The following is a 27,471-nucleotide window of genomic DNA, read 5'->3' as shown; positions in this document are numbered from 1 at the left end:
CAACAATATTACAAGGTTACGCTCTCTATTTGTAGTGTTTGTTTGTTTGTACTTAAAGCATATACACTACATTCAGTAGTTATAATAATTTTCTTGAAATATTTGTGATAATAATTACATTTATAACAAAGGAACGTCACAAATCCTTTTGAAAAAATACTAGAAATACCAACAAATAAAATTGTTTCAGCTGCATAGGACGAAGGATAATACAAAATTGATACTCCTTATAAATATCTAACATGGTATCTTGTATATCACAGTAATTCTAATTTAGAAATGACTGTGCCATAGTGGCTTGTTGCTATGGCTGCTTATATTGTGTGGTCTGTTAGGCTCATGTCTGATGCCAAAGTGGGATTATGCTGACTGAAATGTGTTTCTTGAGTTGCAATCCTTTTTCCTTTAGGCATAAAAAAAACTGTTAAATGAATGAGATGGAAAAATAAGTTCAGTGTGCATTTTTCCTTTTTTCAGAAAATCATCAGTTAAATTCTTAAACTTGTTCATAAATGCTTAATTAAAAAATTTAATGCATGCTAAAAAAATCTTAAAGAGGATAATGAAATAGGTGAATGTTCAACTTAAGAATATCTAAGTATAGGAATTGATAGCCCTGTTGGCACTATAATAGCTTGTCCAGATTGGTAGACTTGAGCGCTGTTCCTAGTATAATCTATGCAAACAGGCCATGAAAAGAAAAGAAAGTGCATATCTATCCACTGTAGAACTTATAAGAAATAAATCATCCAATTTCAAATGCCAACTTCTCACTTACATAATAGGATTCTAAAAACAGTATGTAATGATATCCCTTGTCTTGATGCAACGTATTACTTAATGAAATGCTCCTGTACCTTCTCATGTCAAGCAATGAATTACTGTAAAGAGCAGTATTGTTCCTTAAAAAGTCTTTTTTTTTTTGCAGTGCTTTCTTAGGGAAATAGACATTTTATTAGTCTTTCTCTATTCTCTTCAGACAGGATAATTTTCTACTTTTGTATTATGGAGTTTTTGAGTTAGTTGTAAAAGAAAACCCATAAAAACGACTATAATGTGAGTACTCTATAAACATAGCACTTAATTGTCACGTTAACTAAACCACGCCAAAATATATAAAGAGAAGAAAGTGGTGAAAAAGGAGGTATATGCACATAAGTTAAATACTGACTGTTTTTTCATGTAGCACACAAATATCAACTTTAATTTCAGTGTATAAATAAGTATTTGTGTGCTACATGAAAAAACAGTCAGTATTTAACTTATGTGCAAAACAGAATACTAATTTGCACCCCTTGCATTGTAACATGTTTTTTTCCAGGAGACTGAAATAAGAAGTTTCTTAAGTTAAGATCCTTAATGAATCAGGCCCCACATCTCAAAGTGCACAGTAAGGTCAAATTACTTACACTTCAACAAGCATTGTTTTTCAATGTCTGCTGTGTGTACATAGCTAAAGATGGTGGTAAATGGTTATTGAGCACAACTCTAAACCAGATAAGTATAAATATTTAATTACTTTTTGTTTGTATGTTGCATTCTACAGCTTTCAGGAGAGTTGAGGTAATTGGGTGAAATTGACAACAAGCTGCATTCCTGCAAATGTCTTAATTGATCTGTAATTAGCACCACTAGCTGTTTACTCCCTGAGACCTACTGTAATATTGTTTCTGATCGCGAACATTGAGTCCATCTTTTGGGGAATGGCGTCTGATTTTTTAACTGATTGAAATGCAAACTTCAGTCAAAAATCTGTTCTTTAGATACCAAAGGAAATGTGCTCATTGCTGCATGGAACTGGATCAAATATGATGTATGATGAGTAAAAATAAGAAAAGTTGCAGTGAAATTTTGCATAATTCTAGTTTTGCAAAGAAGCAAAGTCCCGGTTATAAAATGTTTGCTTTATGATTGTGCTTCTCTGTTTAATTGAATTTCATAATCATCACTGTTTTTGAAAATTCACAGTTTTAATAGAGCTGGGATTACAGTGCTCAAATCATTCTGATGTGAGGTTGTGGTGGGACTGCAAATGCTTACATTTTGCTCCGACATGGGGAATATTTAGCAGGACATTGTTGAATATTTCACAGATCTCTAATCATGAGGATGAGGAAAAATAATACTGCACTCTTGGAGCCTCATGCATAGTTGGACGTAATTTCCATAGAATTAGCAGATGGAAATTGTATCACAACAAATAAACATTTTATAGGTTATGTTGAGCCAGATGCATCTAAGCTAACCGTTATCACTATCGGTTCGCAACTTACACTTACACATTTGCGCCACATCTCCTGACAGGCGCATGTGCGTCTGAGCCTCAGTCTACAAAACTTGCAATTGTTCCAACACACTCTTATATGCCCTCTCCTTCCCCCATTCACCTCTTCAATCATAAGAGGCTGCAAGTGGCCGCAAATGCAAGATGCTACCCAGTCTACATATAGCCGCAACCGTCACTACTGCTTTGTGAGCATGCGCAGAAGTAAAATAGCATAATACATGCTGAAAGCGCTACTTACATTTAACTCTACTTGAACCCGGAACCCCCTTCATCTTGACACTGCATAGTGTATAATGATGTCATGGAATCAGAAAGAACCTACTGTTTATCTTGTTATGTACGGCTCAATCACAATTCACTGGTTTTCAAGTACTTTAAATGTATTATTTAACACACAGAAAGTGCATTAAAACTAGAACCGTTAGTTTTAAATGGTGTATAATTATTACCACTGCATTGTAAAGTTACAAAAAAGCAGTGACGATTTTACAACAAAATGCATCAATGATATACATGGAGCACCTGATGCTGAGTTGAACCTATGACACTTTACATAGCGTAAGTTCTGAAAATTTGTTTTGTGCATGCCCACAAAGAGAGCACACAAATATGAGACTTGTGCAGATCTGACACTTGTGCCTCTTTATGACAGGAGAGGTAGAACAGGGGAGGCAAGGGGTAGTCTAGCATAAGCGGAATACAGTAAGGATGTTTTCATGCAAATGTGGCTGGGAAAGGCAAGAATGGAGACGCATATACATCTGTCAGGAGCCATATCTTTTGCTAGAGAGCAGGTGAAAATCCACTCTGATGACGATTGTGACGGTCCCAGGATAAGCTAGATGCTTCTGAGTTGGCTGACTCCAAATTTATCTCTGAAACTAATTGATGCTTTCTCCCTTTATTGTGCATATATATAGGATTTTGTGGATGTATTTTAAAAAAAAATTCTACCTTAATTCGCACGTGAAAAGGAGCATTATATTAAGCCTAATAGCTAACGTGTTTTTCACTATCAAAACAAATGTTAACAAAGTTTTCTTGTGACCTAATTGTGTGCTTGCATATGTGAGTGTCTTTATGCTTGAAGTAACCATAATATAAACCTGTTTTATATGCTAAAGGTGCACAGCTGAATGCATCTTCAGATACCTCCAACTCAGGAGGCAGCCAAATATGTAATTTTGGCAGACAGCTTTTTGAGCTTTAATAATAACCAACATGCGTCTAAATTAGCATCAGGCCTGAAAGTTCCAAGGGGAAGTACATGTGAGAAACCCTTATGACAATAATTTACATGCTTTTAGTTTGCGAAAAACTCATTATTTCTTATGAGAGTGATGAGACTTTTAAGGGGATGGAATTAACAATGGCGAGGACAATCAATATAGGTTAGGTTGAGTGTCCTAGCTGAGTAATGGAAATATTGCTATAACTTGTCTTTAAGGTTGTCCTTGTTTGTACTTCAAAGTGTATATTGTTAAATCATCACTGCCACCGCCTCTTATGCTAATGAATAAAAAGTGGGCATGGTTTAGGTAACACCATCATGAAATGTCACTATATGAAAAAACACAAGTATAAAAATATCAAAAATACAAAGGACAAAAATATTATGTTTTAATAGAATGTTGCATAAAATTGTAATCGTTCCATCAAAGACATTTTCAGATTCCTCCATTTTTATAGAATTTTCCCTCTTGATTTGGAAGGAACTTATAGTAACACAATGATTTTGTCTTTAAATAAAAAGGATTTGTCCATTAAAACCATGAAAGTACCTTTGTATTAACCATTTCTATCTAGTGCTTAATTGGGGAGCGGTATGGTTCATTTTTCAGTTTTATGCTAATACAAAAACTACAATTACAGAGAAAGTTATTTACTTCATTTCATTAATACAAATGTTGTATTAGGTAGGACATGCCTCTCTGACAATAAACAGTAGAGATGCTGAAAATTGCTGGAAAGTGGTTCTAAAGTTTGAACATTCATAATAAATTCTTGAACTTTAGAACAAATTAAAACTTATGGGTTAAAAATGAGCAAGGCAAATAGGTTTGACCTTGCTCCAGAGAGTCATACATATTCAAGTTTGTTCAAACTTAAAGGCGTTATTATTTAGTATGTTTAACATTTCCTATATGAACGACACATTAGAATTTTGAACTCAATGGGGCATATTCAATTCCGATCCCCATAGGGCTACGTATGAAAATCCGCGTTATTGCGGTACCGTATTACCGGCAGTACTGCGCATTTTCCGCGGTAACGCGTGTTACCGCGGATCGGAACGGAATTGAATATGCCCCAATGTTTGCTAATGTTGGCTTCAAATTAAAATGCATTAAATATGGTATCAAATGTAGCCATTTAGGGCTTGAAGGGACGCATACTGAGCACAATGTGTGTTTGTTTTAAATCGGTTATACGTCTGCCCGAATTCAACAAAGAGCCGATGTGAAGATATGTGTGCTGATGAATACAGGTGTATATCTGCTCTGCTCTACTAGACACTGCAGGATATGTCCAGTATATTTGTGGAATATAAAGTCACAAAAGAACACACAGTGGGGGGTATTCAATTGTTCCTCCGGGCGCCGCCGGAACGAGCGCGTTAAAACTATTACCGTTTATACGGTAATTACTCGCTCAATTTCAGCTCGCAGCTCCCTGAGCAGCGAGCTGAAATTGAGCGAGTAAATTACCGTATGAACGGTAGTTACGCGAAATATTACCGTATAAACAGTAATAGTTTTAACGCGCTCGTTCCGGCGGCGCCCGGAAGAACAATTGAATACCCCCCAGAGAATTTAACAACTATTCATTTTTAATGCTAATAAGAGAGTAATTAATGACAAAATATTAAAATATATTTATTAGGATGTTCTTAACGTTTACTGTACATAAAATAATATTTTATAGTTGCTGCTGATTGCAAACACATATTCTAGCATGCATAGACAGCCATCATCACTAGTAATCTGCACTTGGACTAGACTAGTATCTAGAGCAAGAAAGGCAGCTGAGAAACAAGTAACTCTTGAGATTCCCAAAGCTTCAATCGGAAGCAGCTGCATGCGCTCCAGATTGGCACGCCCTTACTGTACATTGACTACGGGCAAACGCCCCTTCACCGCCCTGTTCCCTCTCTTCAATCATAGGCTGCATTCGAAGATGAATTGAACATTGCTACGTTTTATGCCGTATGAGCTAATTATGGACATGTACAGTGCTATTTTGCAGATTGTACACACAAAATTGCTGTTTGCATTCCTTATTGAATTAGGCCCCTAATTAAAAAAACATGCAGAAAAAGCAACATTTTATAATTTATTTTAACTGCAGGCTGATCACACCGAAAACAAAATATAAATGTTTTAAAGATTGATACGACCAAAGGATCAGGCTGGTTCGATCAAATTTCAAACTGGATCAAAAAGTTTGAGCAGCACGACTAAGCAGACAGATTAAAAAGTAAGCAGCCAAAAATTTAAATTTTCTATAACAAAATGAAAGCATAATATATAAATGTTTTTCTACTGTTGGACATCTTTTAGTTAAAGATCCACTAAATTCTAAAATTGAAACTTTGAAATATGAATCAATGATGTAAAATACATTGTTCAACATTAATTTGTTCTTCCACTGCTCCTCTGTTAAAAAGTAAAGTACTGCCTCCCTACTCTATTAGCGAGTCAGGGGCTAGCTGAACTAGGTGGTATCTGCATTTTGTTCCCTTTAAAATGTTCCTAATAGGCTACTGGACCATGTCTCATCCATCCTCACCAAACCCCCATCCCCCTCTTCCTCAGGGATACATGTGCCAGCCAGCCCCTGTAGACAGCTAAAACTACTCCCATATCTTTAGGACAGCGTTCTGATGCAGGTCAAGAAGATGAGACCTCACCATTTCAGTTGCTGTGACATCACCGGCTCCATCCCTGCTTATGAAACCACCAATTCACACAGTGCATTTCTGCAAAGCAGTCGACCATGTTGTTACTCTGTGTCATTCCTGTAAGAGAAGTACCTCCCTTCTAACAATCTGCTGCAAAGGAGTGGTGGACATCATCAACATATTTAGATAGGTGTAAAGAATAAACAAATAATGTATGTATATTATTCAGTTGAGTAATACACAATATTTGATATATATTATGCCAAATAGTGGCTTTAATTGGTCTATAAGCTCTGTCTAAATAGACAGTGGATGACAATCACATGTGGATTCCTATCCAGTATACAAATATAGTTTAATGCATGGAGACTTTAGAAAAAGTGGCAAAGCAGTATAAGGAGGAAAGCAGCGACTGATAGATAGCATGCACAGGAGATGAGCCAGAGATCTCCACAATATTGCACTTGCTGAAAGGCTGCAGATGTTAACATCAAAGTAATTAACAGTGCCCAGAGTGAAGGTTGGGCTTATTGTGACAGATATTGAATTATTGAAGCTTCTCACCCTGAGTGTAATATTACATTCAGAATTCTATTCCAATTATTGTCAGATAAACAACAAGACCATCTCCTGAAGTTCATTAGAATATCTAACAAGCCCCTCACCTTAAGATCAATTTTCTTGTTGTCAAGGTAATAGTGATCCCCAAGTTTGCCACAGGAAAACGCTTCAAATGATGATTATTCATAATTTGCACACACTACTGAATTTGTAAATGTTAATTTGCTATGACATTTCCTAGTTAAATATTGTCAGTCATTTGTGTTATTTATTTGTTTGAAAAAAAATGTATACAACAAAATACATTTATACATCAGAAGCAAATAAAATACTTTTTAGAGTTGTTTTATTAGTTCATTAATTTAATAGGTTGCAGCTCCATCTAGTTGACCATCTAAAGGTATTTACTCATTATTGAACCATTAAGGATTAAATGTGTGGTATCTACACAAAACATATTTTCCACTGACAGAAAGCTACTGCTTCTGAAGCTCAAACCAGATATAGTAGTGTTTATGTTTGATCTTTTCAGTGTGTTCCATGCAAATCTGAATGGATTAGAATAAATTCATCTTTGCAATAAAGTATGTAAATTATATGTCAGGCTTCCTGGCATTGGGGTAATTGCAACTTTATGAAAATGCTGGTCTTTTCAATGCCAGATGGGAGCTTAAAAACGGCCTCTTAAGCTCACCTCAGGCTCTGCATGTCTCCAACCATCTGCTTTTTGAAAAACTTTATTAAAAACTTTTGCTCTGCTCTTCACATCCGGCTGATTCTACTACTAAACATCAGACATGCTAATTCAGTGCTAGGAGCTCCATCGGATCAAAATAGTGATTGGCATTTACCACCACAAAATAAAACATGGGTGGAAATGTAATCAGAACTTCTATCCTTACATTCTTATGGTCTACAAAAGTCACCCAACAGCCAACGACACATTTTCTAATGACAACTGCAGCATTAAAAATTTGAAGAAAACATCAGTGTAATGTCCATTTCACCACTTATCCAATTCCAATAGTGCTACTTGACTCTATTGAACTATATGTTCCAAATATTAATTTAATCAAACAATGGTTACTCCCTATGTGCCTTGTATGAAGTAGATCTCTAACGTAGAGTCTTTATTTTGTATCCCAGCCTAAATTTCTAGAGGTACTCAAGGATTCTGTACTAATTCTCAAGCACAAAAGCAGTAATACCAAGACCACTGACATATTATGAACTTCTTTTCTCTAAATTTCCTGAGGTTCCAAAATATATTTCCAAGTTTTATCTAAACACTGCTTACCCTCCACAGTTTCAAACCCTGACACAATTCCTGAAACTTTTAAGCCTCTATCACAGTACCGTAGCTCAATGATCCAAACCCTTATAGGATATCAACTATGCCAAATGCATAAACCACATTGAAAATCACAGATTGTAACCAGCATCCATTTGTCTTTACAAAATCTACCCAACTATGTTCAAATTTGCCTGTAAACAGTGCTACCAAGAAGGATCCTTTTATTATTATTAATATTTATTTATATAGTGCCAGCATACTCCACAACACATACAATTGGGGACAAACTCAGTAATAAAACATACAGTAACAGGAGTAAGAGAGCCCTGAACCCAAGCTTACAATCTATAGGAAAATTATACTTGCCAACATCTTTTCTCTTTGGGGTGTCCGAGAGGGTAGGTGAAGACAAAGTGCGGAGGAGGCCTCCATGGCGCTGCATATATCGTCATAGAAGGCCCATCCCACCTACTTCACTAGGAATTGTGGAAGAGGTGGGAGAATGGTCTACTCTCCTGGGACACCTTCCAGTAATTTGGGAGTCTCCAAGACATTCAAGGAGAGTGGGCGAATATAAGGAAAATAGAATTTTGATATATGAAGTTAAGTGACACTTTTTGCATATTGGCTGTGTAATCCAACCAGGGTACCTTTGTTTTTGAATATAGTAGAAGAATTAAAGGAAGTTTGAGTGAATTGTGTAAAGTGGTCATAATCATGTAAATAGCCTAGGGAGATAGATCAGGAAGAGAAGGAGAGAAATTTATGTTGGTATAGTTAATGCTAAGTATGTAGATTTATTTTATAGTTGCTTCTGTAAAATACAGGCAACCAATGTAGGGACTGACAGAGCAGAGCAGCAGTAGAAAAATTAGTCTAGCTCAGTGTTTCCCAAACCCAGTCCTCAGGGACCCCTAACAGTGCAGGTTTTCCAGGTGACCAGTGATATAATTATACCACTTTCAAAATGTGTCAGTCAGTAATGAATACACCTGTGCTTCAGCAAGCGATATGGAAAACCTGCACTGTTAGGGGTCCCTGAGGACTGGGCTTGGGAAACACTGGTCTAGCTGCTGCCTTCAAAATAAATTGTAGATATGAAATTTTGATAGCAGCCAATTAACCTACTAGTATGTTTTTGGAGTGTGGGAGGAAACTGGAGCACCCGGAGGAAACCCAAGCAAACACGGGGAGAACGTACAAACTCCACACAGATAAGGCCATGGTCGGGAATTGAACTCATGACCCCAGAGATGTGAGGCAGAAGTGCTAACCACTTAGCCATCGTGTTGCCCCACTTTCCTGTGAAGTTGCTGGCTGCTGGTCCTCCATGTCAGGGATAGGCTGAGAGTGTGGCATCGTAAGCATAAGCAGGTTGACCTTACCACCTGTGGTAACCCTTTGTGATTTAGGGCAAAGCTGTAGTTTTCACCAGCATGGAAAATCTTCAACTTTTGATAAATCAGATTGTAAAAGCAGTGCAGTACTAGTGTTGTAGAACCATGAGGACGTTCACTACTATTTTAAATAGAAGTGTATGACTCTGATTTGCAGGCTGGGAAAATAACACCATCTCAGGTGGTGGAAACTACTTCTTGCATCCTGATTATAGTGAATATATGACATTTAAAATAAAGGGAACTCAAATGTAACCTCACAGAATAGCTAAATGATAGAAATAGTACATTTGAAAAACCACTCTACTATTCATTTAGTATGATGGAAAGTCCAGCTAAGACAATATTGTACATAGGCACAGGAAGCCAGACACATGTTTATAGTAGTATGCACACTAGCACATTGATGCAGTCACGCTATATATATATATATATATATATATATATATATATTAATTAATAACAGCCATTATAACTGCAAGTATAAATGTGTACAATGATTATAGTAGCAAATATTAGTTCTGCATGAAACATTAAGTGAAGTCACCAGCACTGGAACTAGCACCATTGCAGGAGGTGCTGACGTTATGGGGCTCGACAATGCTGGACCACCCACACAAGGCCCCTTCACTGCTTTTCTGAACACGTGTGTGGACTAGAATGTATCATGATTAGTTTCCATTATTGAAAAATAGTGGTAAACTGCCCCTGGGGTTCATATAAGACCAGTAATATTGGGAATATTTTGAACTAAAGAAATAAAAAGTTGTAAAATTACAATTCTTAATTGTCGATAACAAAGTGTATCATTTTTACAGAGTTAAATAATTTATGGGGTGATTAATTATTTCATTTTATATTTTTAAGGAAAGTGTGGACCTTGGAGAAATCATGTTCTCACTATGTTATCTTCCTACTGCGGGACGCCTGACCTTAACGGTAATAAAGTGTCGAAATCTAAAAGCAATGGATATAACTGGTTATTCAGGTATGTGTAATCTCATAATATGTGTTTAATATCACTGTAACACTAAAAGGCCAATAAATCTGATATTTAGTATGAAGCAGCATGTTATATCGCTCACAAATATACACCGATCAGTCACAAAATTAAATCAACCTGCCAAATATTATGTAGATCCCTTATGCCACCAAAACAGCTCTGAACTATCGAGGCATGGACTCCACAAGACCTCTGAAGGTGTTCTGTGTTATCTGGCACAAAGATGTTTACAGCAGATCCTTTAACTCCTGTAAGTTGCTAGGTGGGGCCTCCATGGCTCGGACCTGTTTTTCCATCACATCCCACAGATGCTCGATCAGAAATCTAGTGAATTTGGAGGCCAAGTCAAAACATTAAACTCTTTGTCATGTACCTCAAACCATTTCTGAATAATTTTTGCAGTAAGCAGGGCGCATTATCCTGCTGAAAGAGGTCACTGCCATCAGGAAATACTGCTGCCATAAAAGGGATGTACTTGGTCTACAACAATGTTTAGATAGGTGGTACATGATAAAGTAACATCCAAATGAATGCCAAAACCCAATGTTTCCAGCAGAACATTGCTTAGAGCATCACACTGCCTTCGCTGCTTGCCATTGTCCCATAGTGTATCCTGGTGCATCTCTTCCCCAGGTAAACAACGCATTTGCGCCAAGTCATCCATATGATGTAAATGAAAACGTGAGTCCTCAGACCAGGCCACATTCTTCCATTCCCTCCATGGCCCCTTTCTGGTTTTCACATGCCCATTGTAGGCGCTTTTGGTGGTGTACAGGGGTTAGCATGGGTACACTGACCGGTTGCGGCTACGCAGCACCATGCACAGTATGCTGCAATGCACTGTGTGTTCTGACACTTTTCTATCATAGCCAGCATTAACTTATTCAGCAATATGTGCTACAGTAGCTCTTCTGTACTTTTGAACCACACGGGCTAGCTTTTTCTCCAAACGCGCATCAATGAGCTTTGGGCACCCATGACCCGGTTGTCAATTGTTCTTCCTTGGAACATTTTTTTTTAGGTACTAACCACTGCATACTGGGAATGCACCACAAAACCTGCTGTTTTGGACATGCTCTGACCCCATCACAATTTGAACATTGCCAAAGTCGCTCAGTTCTTTATACTTATCCATTTTTCCTGCTTCTAACACAACAATTTCAAGAGCTGACTGTTCACTTGATGCCCAATATATTCCACCATGGAAGTTAGAGCCAGCATGATTAACTTGTATAGTTCTTTTGGAGGCGCTTACAGTCCCCTCTTGTACTTTCCTTTCTGTATTGTTCTAGGGGTAAATATCTGTGGATAATGTGAGCTATGACTATCAGTGATCAACCATGTGTAGTGAAAATATTCAGTGAAAATAAGTGCACACAAATTTTTCTAAATGGGCAATGGTTTTTGTAGCAAGGTGGCAGACTCTGCTGAAAAACAGAAGTTTGAACAGACCAAGGAGAGGAGTTAAGTGGGGGGATTTCATTCTAAAAAGTGCACTTAATTTTGCACAGCACAGTAAGTGAAATGTGAGAAAAGATTGGAAAGGATGTGTTTTTAGAGATATTACTTACTGTGTGGAGGGACAAACAGTTAGTTTTACTGTGTAAATTACTTCAATTTTTTCTTAAGACAGTTCTGATGTATGTCCCCTCTCTCAACTTATTTATGACATAGATGAGGTTAAACTAAGGAGAGAAAGACTGAAAAGTTTAAATTAATTACATAAGGCTCCTATAAATATATGTGCATTATGAATGGAAATGACACAAAATGAAACACACATGATGAAGATATTAAATCTAAAGAATGTTTCCTATATTGAATGCTCACCTTTAGATGTTTTGAACTCCCTTTATTAAAGGTAAATATTATAAACGGTGCAGATAGATATATATGTCTAAATGACACAAATGTGAAATATATGATGAAGATGAAAAGATTAATAAATGTCTCTGTTATTGATAAATAAAATATATAAAACCAGGAACAACACACACTGTATATATAAGAAATCTATAGGATTAAAGGGTATCCAATTTTGAATCAGAAAAGATGATATGCAGCACTTTGCCTCCAAGTCCCTTGTGGGTCCATCCACTTGAGTTAAGTTATCACTTTTTGAGATTAAGTCCTTGCGACAACCCAATACCGCGAGCATATCTGTATCCATGGGAAAGGGGGATGCTAAAGGTGAAGCTCTCATCTACAACAATTTCTGATAACTCAACCAGTAAGGGGTTTCATGACAATATGTTTCCACCTCCCCATCCCTTATATTTCAATCAATACTATAATCAATTCCAAACCATTGTTTCTGAATGTATATATGTGTTATCTTACAACTTATAGTAGAAAGTTTACTTGCCCCCTTGCCTTTCACAAGGGAGCGAGTAAACTTTGAAAATGCGACATCCCTCCTCCCCACATTGCTAGGTATGGGCACATGAGCATGTGTCCTAAATCTTTCCTACAGTGCCTTGAACTTGTGGCACAGCCAGAGGCACCTGAGCTTTCAGCTATCTCCTCTTGTACCAGCTGTAATGTGACACAAGTGAACACAGCTCAATAAGTTCTGTCATTCAGTATGAGATGCTTGTCATGATATTGAGCGGCCTGACAGGTGCTTCTGCCCAGTTGGCTTTTTCTCTCTTTTCCATCAGGGAATGTAGTTTGTCATTGTGCGGGTTTCTCACACAGGAAATACGAGCAGTTGATTTTCAACCTATACTTGACTGAGCGGCAACCTTCTCAAGACATAGCAGGGAGCATTAACAACACACAGGAGGTGGCCTACAGTCATTATATAGGGACATGGACTGTAGATAAAAAGAAAAATATCCCAGAGAAAAGACACAAGAAATAAAAAAGTGCAATGACATGATGTAGGAGTAGAGGAGGAGGACATATACATGGAGGATAGGTGGCTTGGAGAAGAGGCAAGGAGGAGTGAAAGCCATATTTGTCAACTGTCCCAGTACCAGTTTTAAGCATTTGTCCCTTGTAATGTCCCATTTTTTTTTAACATTGAACAATTGCAAAATATCATTTGTCTTAATCTGTATATAAAATGTTGTTATAATTATTCCTACTATCTTAGGTTTTCTATATTTATAGCCATTAAATCTAAACATTTAATATACAAAAAAATATTTTAAAGTCATGTTTAGTGAACAAATCCTGATGTTGGGGTTCATTGTAACCAATAGTTTCCATCCCCATAGCTGTGTACTTACTTTTGCAAACATTAAAAAGACTAGTAAAAACATGCTTTATGACACCAGTGGATAAGGGGCCCATGGATTGAGAACTTTGAATTCTGGAGTACAACAAAGTGAATAACCTACTGATTTATTGGATATATCTTAGTACTGCAGTGTTAGCATATATAGTTGATTTTCATTATTTATTTTGTTTTTCTCAATTGCCTGTGTGATTTTTAGCAACTTATTTGACTGTTATGCGGGCACAGGTATAGCTATACAGATAGTAAAGTCCCTGTTTATTTTTAAAGTCAAGGGGCTGATGCAGAGTTTGTTGCAAATTGGAAGCAAATTACTCTTAAAAGACAGCAAGAAAAAATAGCACATTTCTGCCCTTGAACTGAGCAGTACATTTCTTTAGATGTCAAAGAGAATATTTAACTGCACCAAGTGTACCACTCACAACCTCCTCCCCTTATATAATTCCCCCTAACTCCAACATGATAGAGATATTTATTGAGGAGGGGTGCACCCGGTCATATAATTGGGTAACCTTATTCAACAAGAAGAAAAGAAAATGACCTTAAGGGGCACTCTTGAATGGAAATAAACAACATATATATTTGCATTATATTGATATGTTGGTGATATTAAAATCACTCTTTATTGTGTATAAATTTAGAACGTACTTCTAATAGCGAAATATTTAAAATTTGTAATTGGAAACATACATTGATAAATACATAAATCAGTTAAAATAGACAATATTTTATTGTCTAGCCGCGAAGCTACTCTGATGTTCTTGTGTGATAATTAATAAATATTTTCATACAACCGCATTCACGGTATGACAATCAACTCCAATTGAATACTGACACTAAATATGTATCTCCTATGTATAATCTGGAGATTAGCACCCCTAATAGTGGGCTATTAATAGGTTAAATCTGACGGGGATTAATTTCCTTCTCATAAACCCTTAAGCCCTTTTAATAAAACGGTATTGCTACAAATAGAAAGTGTGCCTCAATATTCAGATGTAATGCTATTATGGACTCCTATGGTCTGGGATCTAGCCTGTCTCACAGTACTGCAGTCTAACTGTCTGCTGCAGTACTAGGAACTGCTGAGATAGTGGGCACCGCTAGCTAGTACCTAAAGCTGTAATTGAACTTGCTAACTATATTGTTAGAGGTGATAATAAATATAATAACAATAGGAGTTGCAGAGTAGCGAGCGCGGCGTCCGCCGACGCACGTTTCGCTAGTAGCTTTAACAAGCCTTGTTAACAAAGCCTTGTTAAAGCTACTAGCGAAACGCGCGTCGGCGGACGCCGCGCTCGCTACTCTGCAACTCCTATTGTTATTATATTTATTATCACCTCTAACAATATAGTTAGCAAGTTCAATTACAGCTTTAGGTACTAGCTAGCGGTGCCCACTATCTCAGCAGTTCCTAGTACTGCAGCAGACAGTTAGACTGCAGTACTGTGAGACAGGCTAGATCCCAGACCATAGGAGTCCATAATAGCATTACATCTGAATATTGAGGCACACTTTCTATTTGTAGCAATACCGTTTTATTAAAAGGGCTTAAGGGTTTATGAGAAGGAAATTAATCCCCGTCAGATTTAACCTATTAATAGCCCACTATTAGGGGTGCTAATCTCCAGATTATACATAGGAGATACATATTTAGTGTCAGTATTCAATTGGAGTTGATTGTCATACCGTGAATGCGGTTGTATGAAAATATTTATTAATTATCACACGAGAACATCAGAGTAGCTTCGCGGCTAGACAATAAAATATTGTCTATTTTAACTGATTTATGTATTTATCAATGTATGTTTCCAATTACAAATTTTAAATATTTCGCTATTAGAAGTACGTTCTAAATTTATACACAATAAAGAGTGATTTTAATATCACCAACATATCAATATAATGCAAATATATATGTTGTTTATTTCCATTCAAGAGTGCCCCTTAAGGTCATTTTCATTTCTTTAGATGTGTCTGCCTCTTACTGGTTATCTACAAGTCGTCATCATCATCATCACATTGAGTATTTAAAGCAGGCACAAAAGACATGCCCCCTATAGGTGCATATACATGTGTCTGAAGGTTTGCATTTGTGTAAACACACCTTTACTATATTTAGCTAATGTTAGAATGACTCCTCTCTCCCCCAGTCCCATCTCCAAGCCCAACCAGTGCGACAATCAGACTAGTCGGCATAGTTGCATATGTGTGCACTATTTTTGGGTATGCTCACTGTGATTTCACGCTAGATACCCTATGATAACTGGCATACGTCCCACTATGCATCAGCTCGCAAATGTGAATGAGGTGGAAGAATGAATGCGGTAGGCTTTGTTGTGGACATAGGGCCCAGGGTCTTTTGAAAACCTTGTACGCTCCAGATGTGGGTGCTCCAATAACACTAGCACTGTACATGAAAGCGTTAAATACACACAACGGACATTATTACGATTTAATTATATAGCGTCACTAATTCTGCAGCGCTGTACAGAGAACTCACTCACATCAGTCCCTGCCCCATTGGGGCTTACAGTCTAAATTCCCTAACACACAAACACACTGACTAGGGTCAATTTGTTAGCAGCCAATTAACCTACTAGTATGTTTATGCAGTGTGGGTGGAAACCGGAGCACCTGGAGGAAACCCACGCAAACTCCACACAGATAAGTCCATGGTGGGGAATTGAACTCATGACTCCAGTGCTGTAAGGCAGAAGTGCTAACCACTTAGCCACCGTGCTGCCCGACATCACCCTCAACTCTTTTTAACCAATTTTAAAATGATTAACAGGAAGCCCTGAAATGAAAACAGTGTCAATCATGAAAATCAATTCATACCTGTGAATCGTTGCAAATCTCTGAGTTGCTGGTAGAATTTTCAAGACATATATTTTGCAAATATTCAATGGAAGCCTGAAACATTTCAAAACATTATACACATTGACAAAGTGTTTGTTTGGGTAAATGGTATGTTTTTATTTGCAGCATCAGCATATTTTATTATGCTGCCTGTGGTTTTATATTATAACATATAAAAGTTAATATTTTGCTATAATTTCACTCCTCTTGAACTGAATTTTAATATTTTTATATGCTGTATTATTTTTACATTTTAAGCCAGATGCTTTTTCTTTTTTTATTATGCTTTTTGATCACTATTTTTTTATATATATTTTTGGATACAAAAGGTAACATTTTGCTATGGTTTTACTCCTTTTGGAATTGTCCTTGCTTTTTATTCTTAATTTTCATTTTAAGGCATATGCTCTATCTTTTCGTTAAGAGACCACTGAAAATAAAACATTTAAGATAGGTTGGAAATGGACACATATTTGTATTTTCTAAAGAGCTACGCACAAATTTGCATTTCAGATTACAATACTGACAGAGAATAAAAAATACCACTAGCATTTTCCAGCTTCATACGAGGTCAAAAAAGATCCATCTAATTAAGCTCAATAGGCTGCAAAGGCAGGTTAGGGATTAAGAGACAGAGGCAAGTATGTCTATAATAAGGCTACCAGACTCAGAAATTCCAGGGAAATATAAGTGTATATTCGGCCACAAAAACTTTTAAAGCCATATTCACTTTGTGGGTCATAGCAAAGTAGACACCTTTCCCCCCTCAATTTTTATTTGGTACTTGAAAGATAATACAGAATTAGCAATCATCATGAGAAAATTGCAGTTTTGAGTAGTACATATAAAACAATGTTTCCATAGAAAGGGTTGTAGCCATAACAAGCTCTGTTCATACAAAATCAATAAACCATATACTGTAATAACCAAGAAAACCTAGCTCTGCCAACTTTAAATTTATATATACAATGCTATATACAAAAGGTAGTAACTAGATAAAAAAAATATACCTGCACCTGTTTCATGCCTCCACAAATAATAAAACAAATGAAACAAAATAATTTAAATTATATAAAAATGAATTTAGAAAATATCAAGTCCACTTTTCAGTAAAAATAGTAGATATTTATTTAAAGATAATTTATAAACATCTCACAGTGAATTAGATTACTGATATGTAATGCCCCTTTCCCCTGAGTGTCTTTGGGGAAAAGTTTCTTTTACCAAATAAAAATCTTTACCATAATATCTTCTGCGCAGTGCCTTCTCCTTAGTCAGAATTCAGTAGTTTCTTCATTGGGTAATGTTGTGTGAATCTGCAACACCAGAGGGAGACTAAGGGAACCCTCTTCCCACCTACTTATGACCTCAAACACACAAATGAAATCCTAATACTCTAGACTGGTCTTTAGAAGCTACATTGGCATGTTAATTTGCAGAGGCAAAGGTTTAAATTCATTTTGTTATCAAAAATATACTTCACTATAGAAAAAGGTTAATCTAGAGCAGTGGTCAGGGAACAGGGGTAAATTACCCCAAATGGGGTAAAAATGAAATTCCTGGGGGTAATGCTGTCGATTCTCATGCTGTCAGTTGGATTGTAGACCCCTTTAAATGTGACAATGCTGTTGTAGCAGAAGAGCCACAAGGGTTAGCAGAGGCACTTGTTGAGCTTCGATGCAATAATGAAGCACATATTACATTTGAAAACAAAGCGGATCTGTCATATTTTTAGATGTCAATAGCTGAAAAGGCATTCAAAATTGCACATGAGGAGGCAGTCAACAAGTTGCTGCCTTTTGCCACAACCTACCTTTGCAAACAAGGATTTTCCACTCTAACAAACATAAAAACAAAGCAGAGAAATTGATTGGATGCTGAAGACTGTATCCAAATTGCTCTGACATCAAAATGCCCCAATATTGATGCTCTCATATCGAAAAGGAAGCAACATCATTTCTCCAAAACCTGAAGTTTTGAAGTTGAAGCTTTCAAAGAAATTTTGAATAGATTCAATAAAATTTTGAATTCCAATAATTAATAATATATGATTTCCTTCCTTTTAAATCAAGGCGTCGGCGTATCTAAATATATTTGGGGGTAAAAGGTAAAAAAATTCCCTGACCCCTGATCTAGAGGGAATTACATAACAATGTACCCCTGGCCCAATTTGATTATCTTCTGTGGACTGTTATTGCCTGCTAGAACTTTGTGTCGGGGAGGTGACCTGCCGGGGACTTTGTTGGGGAATCTACTTGTACTGGTGTGTGTCTGACACTTGTTAATTTTGGTGGGGAAACAATTTTCTACTTGAGGAGCAGTGTTGTATTTTACTAAGTGTGTGAACTTTGTTTAATAAGAGGGATTATTATTTATTTCCTGTCTTCTTACCTGTATGACCTGTGAACCAAGAGGACTGGTTATCTAGTGAGCTTTGGTTCCAACTCCAGTGTGCTCACAACAAGACACACCAACAGTTTCCAGAAATAGCAGATGAAATAGAATAACCATCTAATATGAGGATACCCATTTTTAGATAGTGGTGCAAAAATGTAAAAATAGATGACACTTAGCTATATAATGAAGTGAAGTGTTAATTAAGGATCATGCACAGTATGCTGAATGACCCGACTTGCTCCGGATAATCGAAAAGTAAGATTTCCCCAATTCGCTGATGCAGGGAAGGCCTTGCTGGAAATGATACTCCACAGACTCTAACACAAATTAACAAATCTATCGTACAGTAGCGGTATTTTCCAAATAAATTCTTGCTGTTGAATCATATAATCACATCACTGACGTATTTAATTATAGGCAAGTATAACTTCTTCAGAGGGATAAATGTGAACTAAATTCAACAATGCTTGCAATGAACAGGCAACATAATCACACCTGTGTAATCAAGTAAATTGGTAAGAGGATTTTGAAGAACTATAATAACAGCCAAAGCGATGTGTCAGACCAAGTACTCACCATAAATAACTATTATTTTTAAAGAATACATAAAAAGCATACCACTTTTCATAAAACATTAGAGATATGTTGAATGCTTTAAATTTTCACAACTATCCCAATCTCCACTCTGAGCCACATTTGCTACTCTTGTTTCGGCAAGCAAGCCCACTATATGATCTTAACACACCTATATCTACTTAAAAGGCAGCATAAAGATCTATCTGACTATCATAACATGAAAGAGAGTTAAATAAAAGGGAGTGAATACACACTTAGGGCTAGATTTACTAAGAATTTAGTTTGGTGGCGGTTTGAAATCGCCACACATGGCCGGCGGTTTAGCGGTCCAAACCGCTGCATTTACTTTAGAGTGGTTTGAGGCTGCGATTTAGAATGGATGCGATGTGTGGTAGCTGTATTGTGTTTTTCTGCCAATACTAGCGTGTTGAATACCTATGTCATTATATGTGAATTTTTATTTGTTTTAATTTAATAAATTAATATATATAATTTTTTACTCCAACTAGTGCTCATCAGTAATTTTGTGTTTGTTAGACTTGACGTAAGCTGTGTTTTGTTGGATTACAATTTGTTAACATTAAAGTAAGAAAATCAAACAAATTGGACATCATTGTGTCATATTATTAACTAGTCTGCACACCTTTTTTATTTATTTTTCTTGGAGAAAAAATTGCGAACATCACCATATGATTTCCATTAATAATTAACAATAATTCTGTGGCTATAAGAAATGCTGGGTAAAGAATATGCAACTTTTGCTACCTACAAAGTGTAAAAATGTAATTAACATAGAAAAGGAAACCAATGAGACAATTAAAGTAGAATACCAACAAGAAAATGTTCTGGCGGAATCCATAAGATATATAAATATGAGATGGCATGAGAAAATGTGAACCTCTCTTGTTTAATGCAGCAGGCATACATGAGATAAGCATCTGACAGCATGGGAGCATTTCCTTCTCTGACCCCATCAAAAGATGATGTTCTACCAATAAGGGAACAACATGAATATCATTGAAATATACACTAGATATATATGGAAGCAAAGGACTTATAAATAAAACTGCAGTCATTTATAACCAAGACCATGACCTGCTGGCAACAGAGCAGAGGTCTAAATCAATTTCATTTACAGTAATCAGTTGTGTTCCAGTGTGATCACCTTGACACATTCTCCCATAGAGAAAACTATTGTTGCTAATATAATTTCAGCCTTGCACACTGCGGCTTTTTCTAAAGCCTATTTTCCTTAATTTCAGTATTTGGCAAAACAGAAAAATGCTAAACATTACCCTCGTCTGTTACACATGGTACAGTAGCGTTGAGGTGATTACCTGCACAGTTGTCTACTTGAGACATAATGTATGTGTTTTTTGCATTATAAAATATTAAATTGTTTAAAACTTACGGGTTTTTTTTACACAGAATCATTGTATAACATGGTTATAATAATATTCAGATCATCTGTGATCAATGATGCAAATCTAGAAAAATGTCATGGAAAAATTCAGGACTGCTTTATTAAATGGACTCCCAGGTCAGGGGTACTGGGCTCTAGGTCTCCAACTTCAGCAACTACCATTGTTAGACTTCCTAGTAGTGGAGCTTTAATAGGGAAATCCCTAAAATAATTTAAAACTCAACCTCCTGTTGTTTGAAAAACACTAGAGTGTTTTCAAAAGGAGTCGTCTAACAAAGTGATCACAAAGCTGGACACACTTTGCAATATCGTACCTGATAATTATAATTATCATTATAGTAATAATAATATGTAATTGCCACAATATAGAAGCGTGTGACCTCAACAAAATGCAATGGAGATAATGATGCTGTTAAAATAATTATCATTAAGATCAAACATAATGGAAAACACAGATTGAATATGACTCATATCAGCCTGTGTGTGGTCATCTTTTGGCCAACAGATTTCATTAATGCCAGAAGTGATTCAGTCACTTAATGGGCAGACTTCATCCGATTTGAGAACCTACGTGTACAGCTAAATATTACAATAATCCTGTTGCTCGACTCACTGGCTAATTGGCAGGATCAACCCATGTTTGGGCACCTCAAGGGCCATCCTTAACCTAATAGTCTTAGTTCTAATGCTTACATAACAATAACAGTATCCCAAGTCTTCAATCTGAATATAAACTAAGCTCAAGGGCTAGATTTACTAAACTGCAAGTTTGAAAAAGTAGAGATGTTGCCTATAGCAAACAATCAGATTCTAGTTATCATTTATTTAGTGCATTCTACAAAATGACAGCTAGAATCTGATTGGTTGCTATAGGCAACATCTCCACTTTTTCAAACCCGCAGTTTAGTAAATATACCCCCTAGTCTTCAAACCAGCATATTTACAATATATAAACTTCCCAACATTTTCTCATTTTGATAAGAATATACAGGATTTGATAAACCTATAATTTTGATAAGGAATCTGCACATTGAGGGCCTGGTTCATTAACAAATGCAAAACAATCATTATAGACCGTATTCATTATGGATTGTAAGGACAAAAGGAGTACATTTTCTCCTGGACACACCATGTTACAATGTAAGGGGTGCAAAATAGTTAATTATGTTGCAAATAAATTAAATACTGTCTGTTTTTTCATACAGCACACATATATTTGATAACTTTATTTGCAAACTGAAATTTAAAGTTGATCTAGGACATGCTCCTTCCCAACTATAAATCTGTCCTCACATTTTTATATTTACCTCCCCTCCAAAGTGCAAAGTTACTCCTTTGTTTTGCTTTACTTTCCTTAATGAATCAGGCCCTATGTGCATTAAAAATAAAAAAGGAACATACATCGGGTATATGCGCATCCATATTCAACAAGGAGCGGATCTGAAGAGATACTTGTTGATGAATATGGGTCTAGGTCCACTCTGCTCTGACAGACAAGACTACTGCAGGATATGTCCACTACATATGTGGAATATCCAGTCTCAAAAGAATGCACATAAAAAAATATGCAATTAAGGTCAACTGTTAATAATATAGGACCTGATTCATTAAGGAACTTAGGCAAGAATTTGAGCAGATTTTTTTACTTAAGTTTTAATGAAAAAACAGCCAGTATTTCACTTATGTGCAAAATAATAAACTAATTTACACCCCTTGCATTACAACATGGTTTTGTCCGGAAAACTTAAGTAAGAAAACTTGCTCAAATTCTTGCCTAAGTTCCTTAATGAATCAGGGCCGCAGGGCCTGAACATATGTATCTTTTGATTTGTTGTACAGACATCAAAGACCGTTAATGGGGTGGAGATCCCAGTACACATCATCGGGGATGTAGCCTACATATTGTGCCGTTGGTTTATGAAGGGTTTCACAAAGCACCATCAACTTTCTGCGGAACAAATTTGCTTCACCCGTACCCTCAGTTCTGTTCGGATGATGGCAGAAAATGCCTTTGGACTACTGAAAGGACGTTGGCGGTGTTTATTGAAGAGAAATGACATTGATATCAAGCTTATGCCTCACATAGTTGCTGCCTGCTGTATTTTGCATAATATTTGTGATATACAGAAAAGAGCAGTTTCTACCTGAGTGGAACATACATGAGTCTGAACTATGTGAGCTTTCTGTAGATTCAGTGATATATGAGGCCGATTGTACACATAGATGTGCAGATGTCATTCACACCACCATCACTGCCAATCTATCATCACTAATCCAGTAGAGCAGATAAAGATTAACTAGAACAAAATATTTTTATTAAATATGTCAAAGTTCTTTTTGTAGGTTACATATTTAGCCATGTGTATACCAATATAAATAAGAAAGTGTGTGTGTTTTCACAAAGGTCTATACATTATATTATATATTATGGCTGTGGATGTGCAGGCCCTTGAACTCTTAACAACAGGCGATCAAGGAATGCCATTTGAGATTCTCTATTTTCCCTGATAATCCGCTCATACATACCCATTCTTTGTATAAGGAAATAGTTCTGCAGCTCGTGCTCACTACCAAAGAAGTGTTGGAGTTGTGAGTCTTCTTGCGTCTGCATAGCCATATCCATTTCCTTGAGCTATTCAAGCTTTACTGTGGTCATGGCTTTTGTTGCTTGTTCCATCTTTGTGAGCCTCTTTTTCCGTTGAGGAATATTGTAAACTAGAAATAGGGAAAACAAACAAAACATATTAGGGCCACCGAGGAAGAATGAATGTAGCTGCAAAATAAAATAGCAGTGTTGGAAGCTAATATGTGCTTGAAGCCTCCTCCCTCCTGCACACTAGCTTCACGCTGCAACATATACGTGTTGATGTTTTAATATGTGTTTATGTTTAGTTTTTTAATGTTAATCTCTCATTTATTTTTTATTTTTTTTATTTAATCTAGTTTTTTAATGTTAAAGTTAATAAAGTTTAATGTTGGAACGTAATGGCTGGTTCTCTGTCACTGGTGAAGGTTGTTTCGCTTACAATGGTTGTGTCGCTGGTGAAGGTTGTGACTCCGCAAATTCATCTACAGACATATTAATGCTGTCTTCGTTCACAGCACAAGAGTACAATTCACCTATTTCTTGCTGCGAATCGTCACAAGTCAGCAGTGAGGGCAGGCTTGATTGACTGCTTTCAGGTGTTGGACTGTAAGCATTAGGGGAACTTGAGGAGGACAGTGCAATAGGATTAGCCAGGGCAGAGTTGCCGAACACCATGTTACACTGCTCATAAAATAACCATTCCATGCGGGCAGCACCACTCTTTCTGTGGTTGTGGTTCTGTGGTCATGCAGTTTTGAATATTGTTTTTTAAGTGCCTTCAACTTGTTGACTACCTGCTGCTGTATCCCCCAGCTAGTCAATATTTTAGCAATATTGAAATACACTGTGGCATCCTTTATAGTTCCAGTTATTTGCTTCTGGATTTCCTCCTCTCCTCTGACAGCAAGCAGCTCCCGAACTTCTTCCTCTTGCCAATGTGCCATGCTGTCTCCTTCTCCTCTGTAGCATTAAATGACGTCATGTTCCAGCGTGCCTAATCCCCACAATCAACTCCTTTCTGGGAAAAACCCCAGTTGCAACATTCAGACTGAAGGCTACCCGGGTCTGACCCGGGAATAACCTTGAAAAAGTCCCTGGTCTAATTCCTGGGTCATCAGACCTGGGTAGATGCAGGGACTCCTGTTCACACCAAGCCACGACTCAGGTCGTCAGGGCGAGTCCTGGCAATATCCCAGGTTTTTAGGGCAGTGTGAGCAGGGCATTAAACAATCTTTGCTAACTGTTTCAGAAAATGTAATCAGGGGCCCTCAATATAATTAGATTAAGCATTTCAAGGTAACAACCCCTTAATGAACAATTAAAAACATACCTTAGAATCAACTGGCACAGGGATTACTTTTATCTGCTGCACCGAAGCTCTGAACTGTCTCGCTAAAGAAGTCGAAGATGGCCGTAATGAAGCTGCTGCACATGCACAGCAGCTCATTTTCATTTTCCGCTCCATTAGTGAAGCAGCTCCTAGGTTCTGCTGTCGAATGAAAGATGCTGACTTCAGGTAAGTATAAGGGATTCCATGTACTGGGGGCACAACTATGAGGGATTACATGTACTGGAGGCACAACTATGAGTGATTACATGTACTGGGGACACAACTATGAGTGATTACATGTACTGGAGGCACAACTATAAGGGATTACATGTACTGGGGGCACAACTATGAGGGATTACATGTACTGAAGGCACAACTATGAGTGATTACATGTACTGGGGGCACAACTATGAGTGATTACATGTACTGGAGGCACAACTATAAGGGATTACATGTACTGGGGGCACAACTATGAGGGATTACATGTACTGGGGCACAACTATGAGGGATTACATGTACTGGGGGCACAACTATGAGGGATTACATGTACTGGGGGCACAACTATGAGGGATTACATGTACTGGGGGCACAACTATAAGGGATTAAATGTACCGGGGGCACAACTATGAGGGATTACATGTACTGGGGGCACAACTATGAGGGATTACATGTACTGGGGGCACAACTATGAAGGATTGCATGTACTGGGGGCACAACTATGAAGGATTACATGTACTGGGGGCACAACTATGAAGGATTACATGTACTGGGGGCACAACTATGAATGATTACATGTACTGGGGGCACAACTATGAGGGCTAACATGTACTGGGAGCACAACTAAGAGGGATAACATGTACTGGAGGCACAAATATGAGGGATAATATGAATGTTTATGTGTTCGTCCCATTGCTATTAATATTGTAATGATACTAGTGTAATAAAATAAGAAACAATACATATATATATATATATATATATATATATATATATATATATATATATACTGTACATGTACAATTGAAAAGATTTTTGCCGGGGCACTGATGGAAAAATGTTGCTGACCCCTGATTTAGAGGAATGAAAAATTTAGATTTTGGAATGTTCAATTCAAGTCTCCAGACTGGAATACTGTACTAATGAAATCTTTGGGGGGATTTCTAACATGCAGGAAGACCTAAGAGTATTCTGAGCTAGAGTTCTGCAGAGAACAATGGAATATATTCCTAATCCAAGAGTAGAAAGACTCCCAGTCGGCTATAAGAAACATTTGGAAGCTGTGATCTGGGCCAATGGAGGTGTTACGAAGTACTGACTGACACAAGGTCAGAACTTCACATTCAATCTGTTAAAATAAGCAAACCGTTAATCTGCAGAAATATGTTTAAGTTTGTTCCCTGCAGAGTTAACTTGTTTTCACTTAGAGATGCAGTAAAACATGCAATTTGACCAGAGGAATCAACACATTTGCATACAACGGAATGATTGTGTGCATATTTATCTGTCTGTCTCTCACAAAATATACAGGTCATATAAGCCTTCTGGTAAATCATATTTTGCTAGGGTAAGAGTGCAATGAAATATATAATAATGTGGTATAGACACGAAAAACAAATCTTTTGCAATATAGAACATATAATATGCAATCATCATCGTACCCTTGATCTTTTTACATTTAGTTTTAGTGTAAGATAATTGGTATGCCTGTTATATCTGAAAATAATGCTATACCTATGTTTCTGAAGCCAATTAAAATAGCATCTTTTAAAATGCAATTATGCCCCTAATTAAACATATATTACTACAACAGATTAAGGGTCTACACTGACATAAAAAACATTTTCTGAAATACATGTGCTTTCTGCTAAGTCGATATACCTAATAGGATAATGAACTGTAATTTGGAACAAAGTGCATGATGAATGGACACCTAATAATTGCACATAACAGTTACTGTACATTAGCAGCCAGAAGTGGCACACAGTCCTCTCTCTCTGAATTACACTTTTGACCTTGTATCTCTGTGAAATAAGAATACAGATATGGTGTGAAAGGAACTAGCACTTTGAAAGACATGATTATGGGTTTAATTTGTGTAGTTAAGAAGAATAGGAAAAACAAAACAGACACAAAATCTGGTGTAATAATTAATGCTATTCTTTTTCTGTCTTTGTTTAACTTAAAAAACAACAACAGTATGTTGTCCAAAGTATTCCAGCTTGTTAAATAAAGAATTGTTTATCTTGTTTCATTGGTCCATTACAGATGCAATCTTACAAACTACATATGCAAACTAAGAGTTTGAGACATTTCCATATCTGTTCTTTAATGGGGTGATTTAGAGTGTAGGTTTGCAAACTTTACCTGATGCAAAAATGCACAGAAGCAAGCAAAATACAATTGCCCATATTTGTTTTAGTTACATTATACTTAGGTGCATCTCAACTCTAAGGGGCCTATTTATCAAGCCCTAAAGCATGCATAAATTGCTTTTTCTGCTTGTATTAGGCATTTTTAAGTAAATTAGCCATTAAAAACAATGGGTGCTATGGTGTGGGCAAATGTATCTAAGCTTTTTGGAACTTGACCCTGATGGCGTTAGTGATTCAATT

General features: G+C 36.8%; 1 protein-coding gene across 1 annotated transcript in view; it reads left to right on the top strand.

Annotated features, from left to right (window-relative positions):
- Positions 1-27,471, top strand: part of SYT6 (synaptotagmin 6) — a 149,343-nt gene that overhangs the window by 99,746 nt on the left and 22,126 nt on the right. Inside the window, exon 3 of the mRNA XM_075196292.1 lies at positions 10,308-10,428. Within this exon, the coding sequence (XP_075052393.1) occupies positions 10,308-10,428 (121 nt within the window). The remainder of the gene's footprint in view (positions 1-10,307; positions 10,429-27,471) is intronic.

The sequence above is a fragment of the Mixophyes fleayi genome, chromosome 2 (genome assembly GCF_038048845.1).
Source record: "Mixophyes fleayi isolate aMixFle1 chromosome 2, aMixFle1.hap1, whole genome shotgun sequence".
NCBI classification, from domain to species: Eukaryota; Metazoa; Chordata; class Amphibia; order Anura; family Limnodynastidae; genus Mixophyes; species Mixophyes fleayi.
This window is presented reverse-complemented; position numbering and strand designations above follow the sequence as displayed.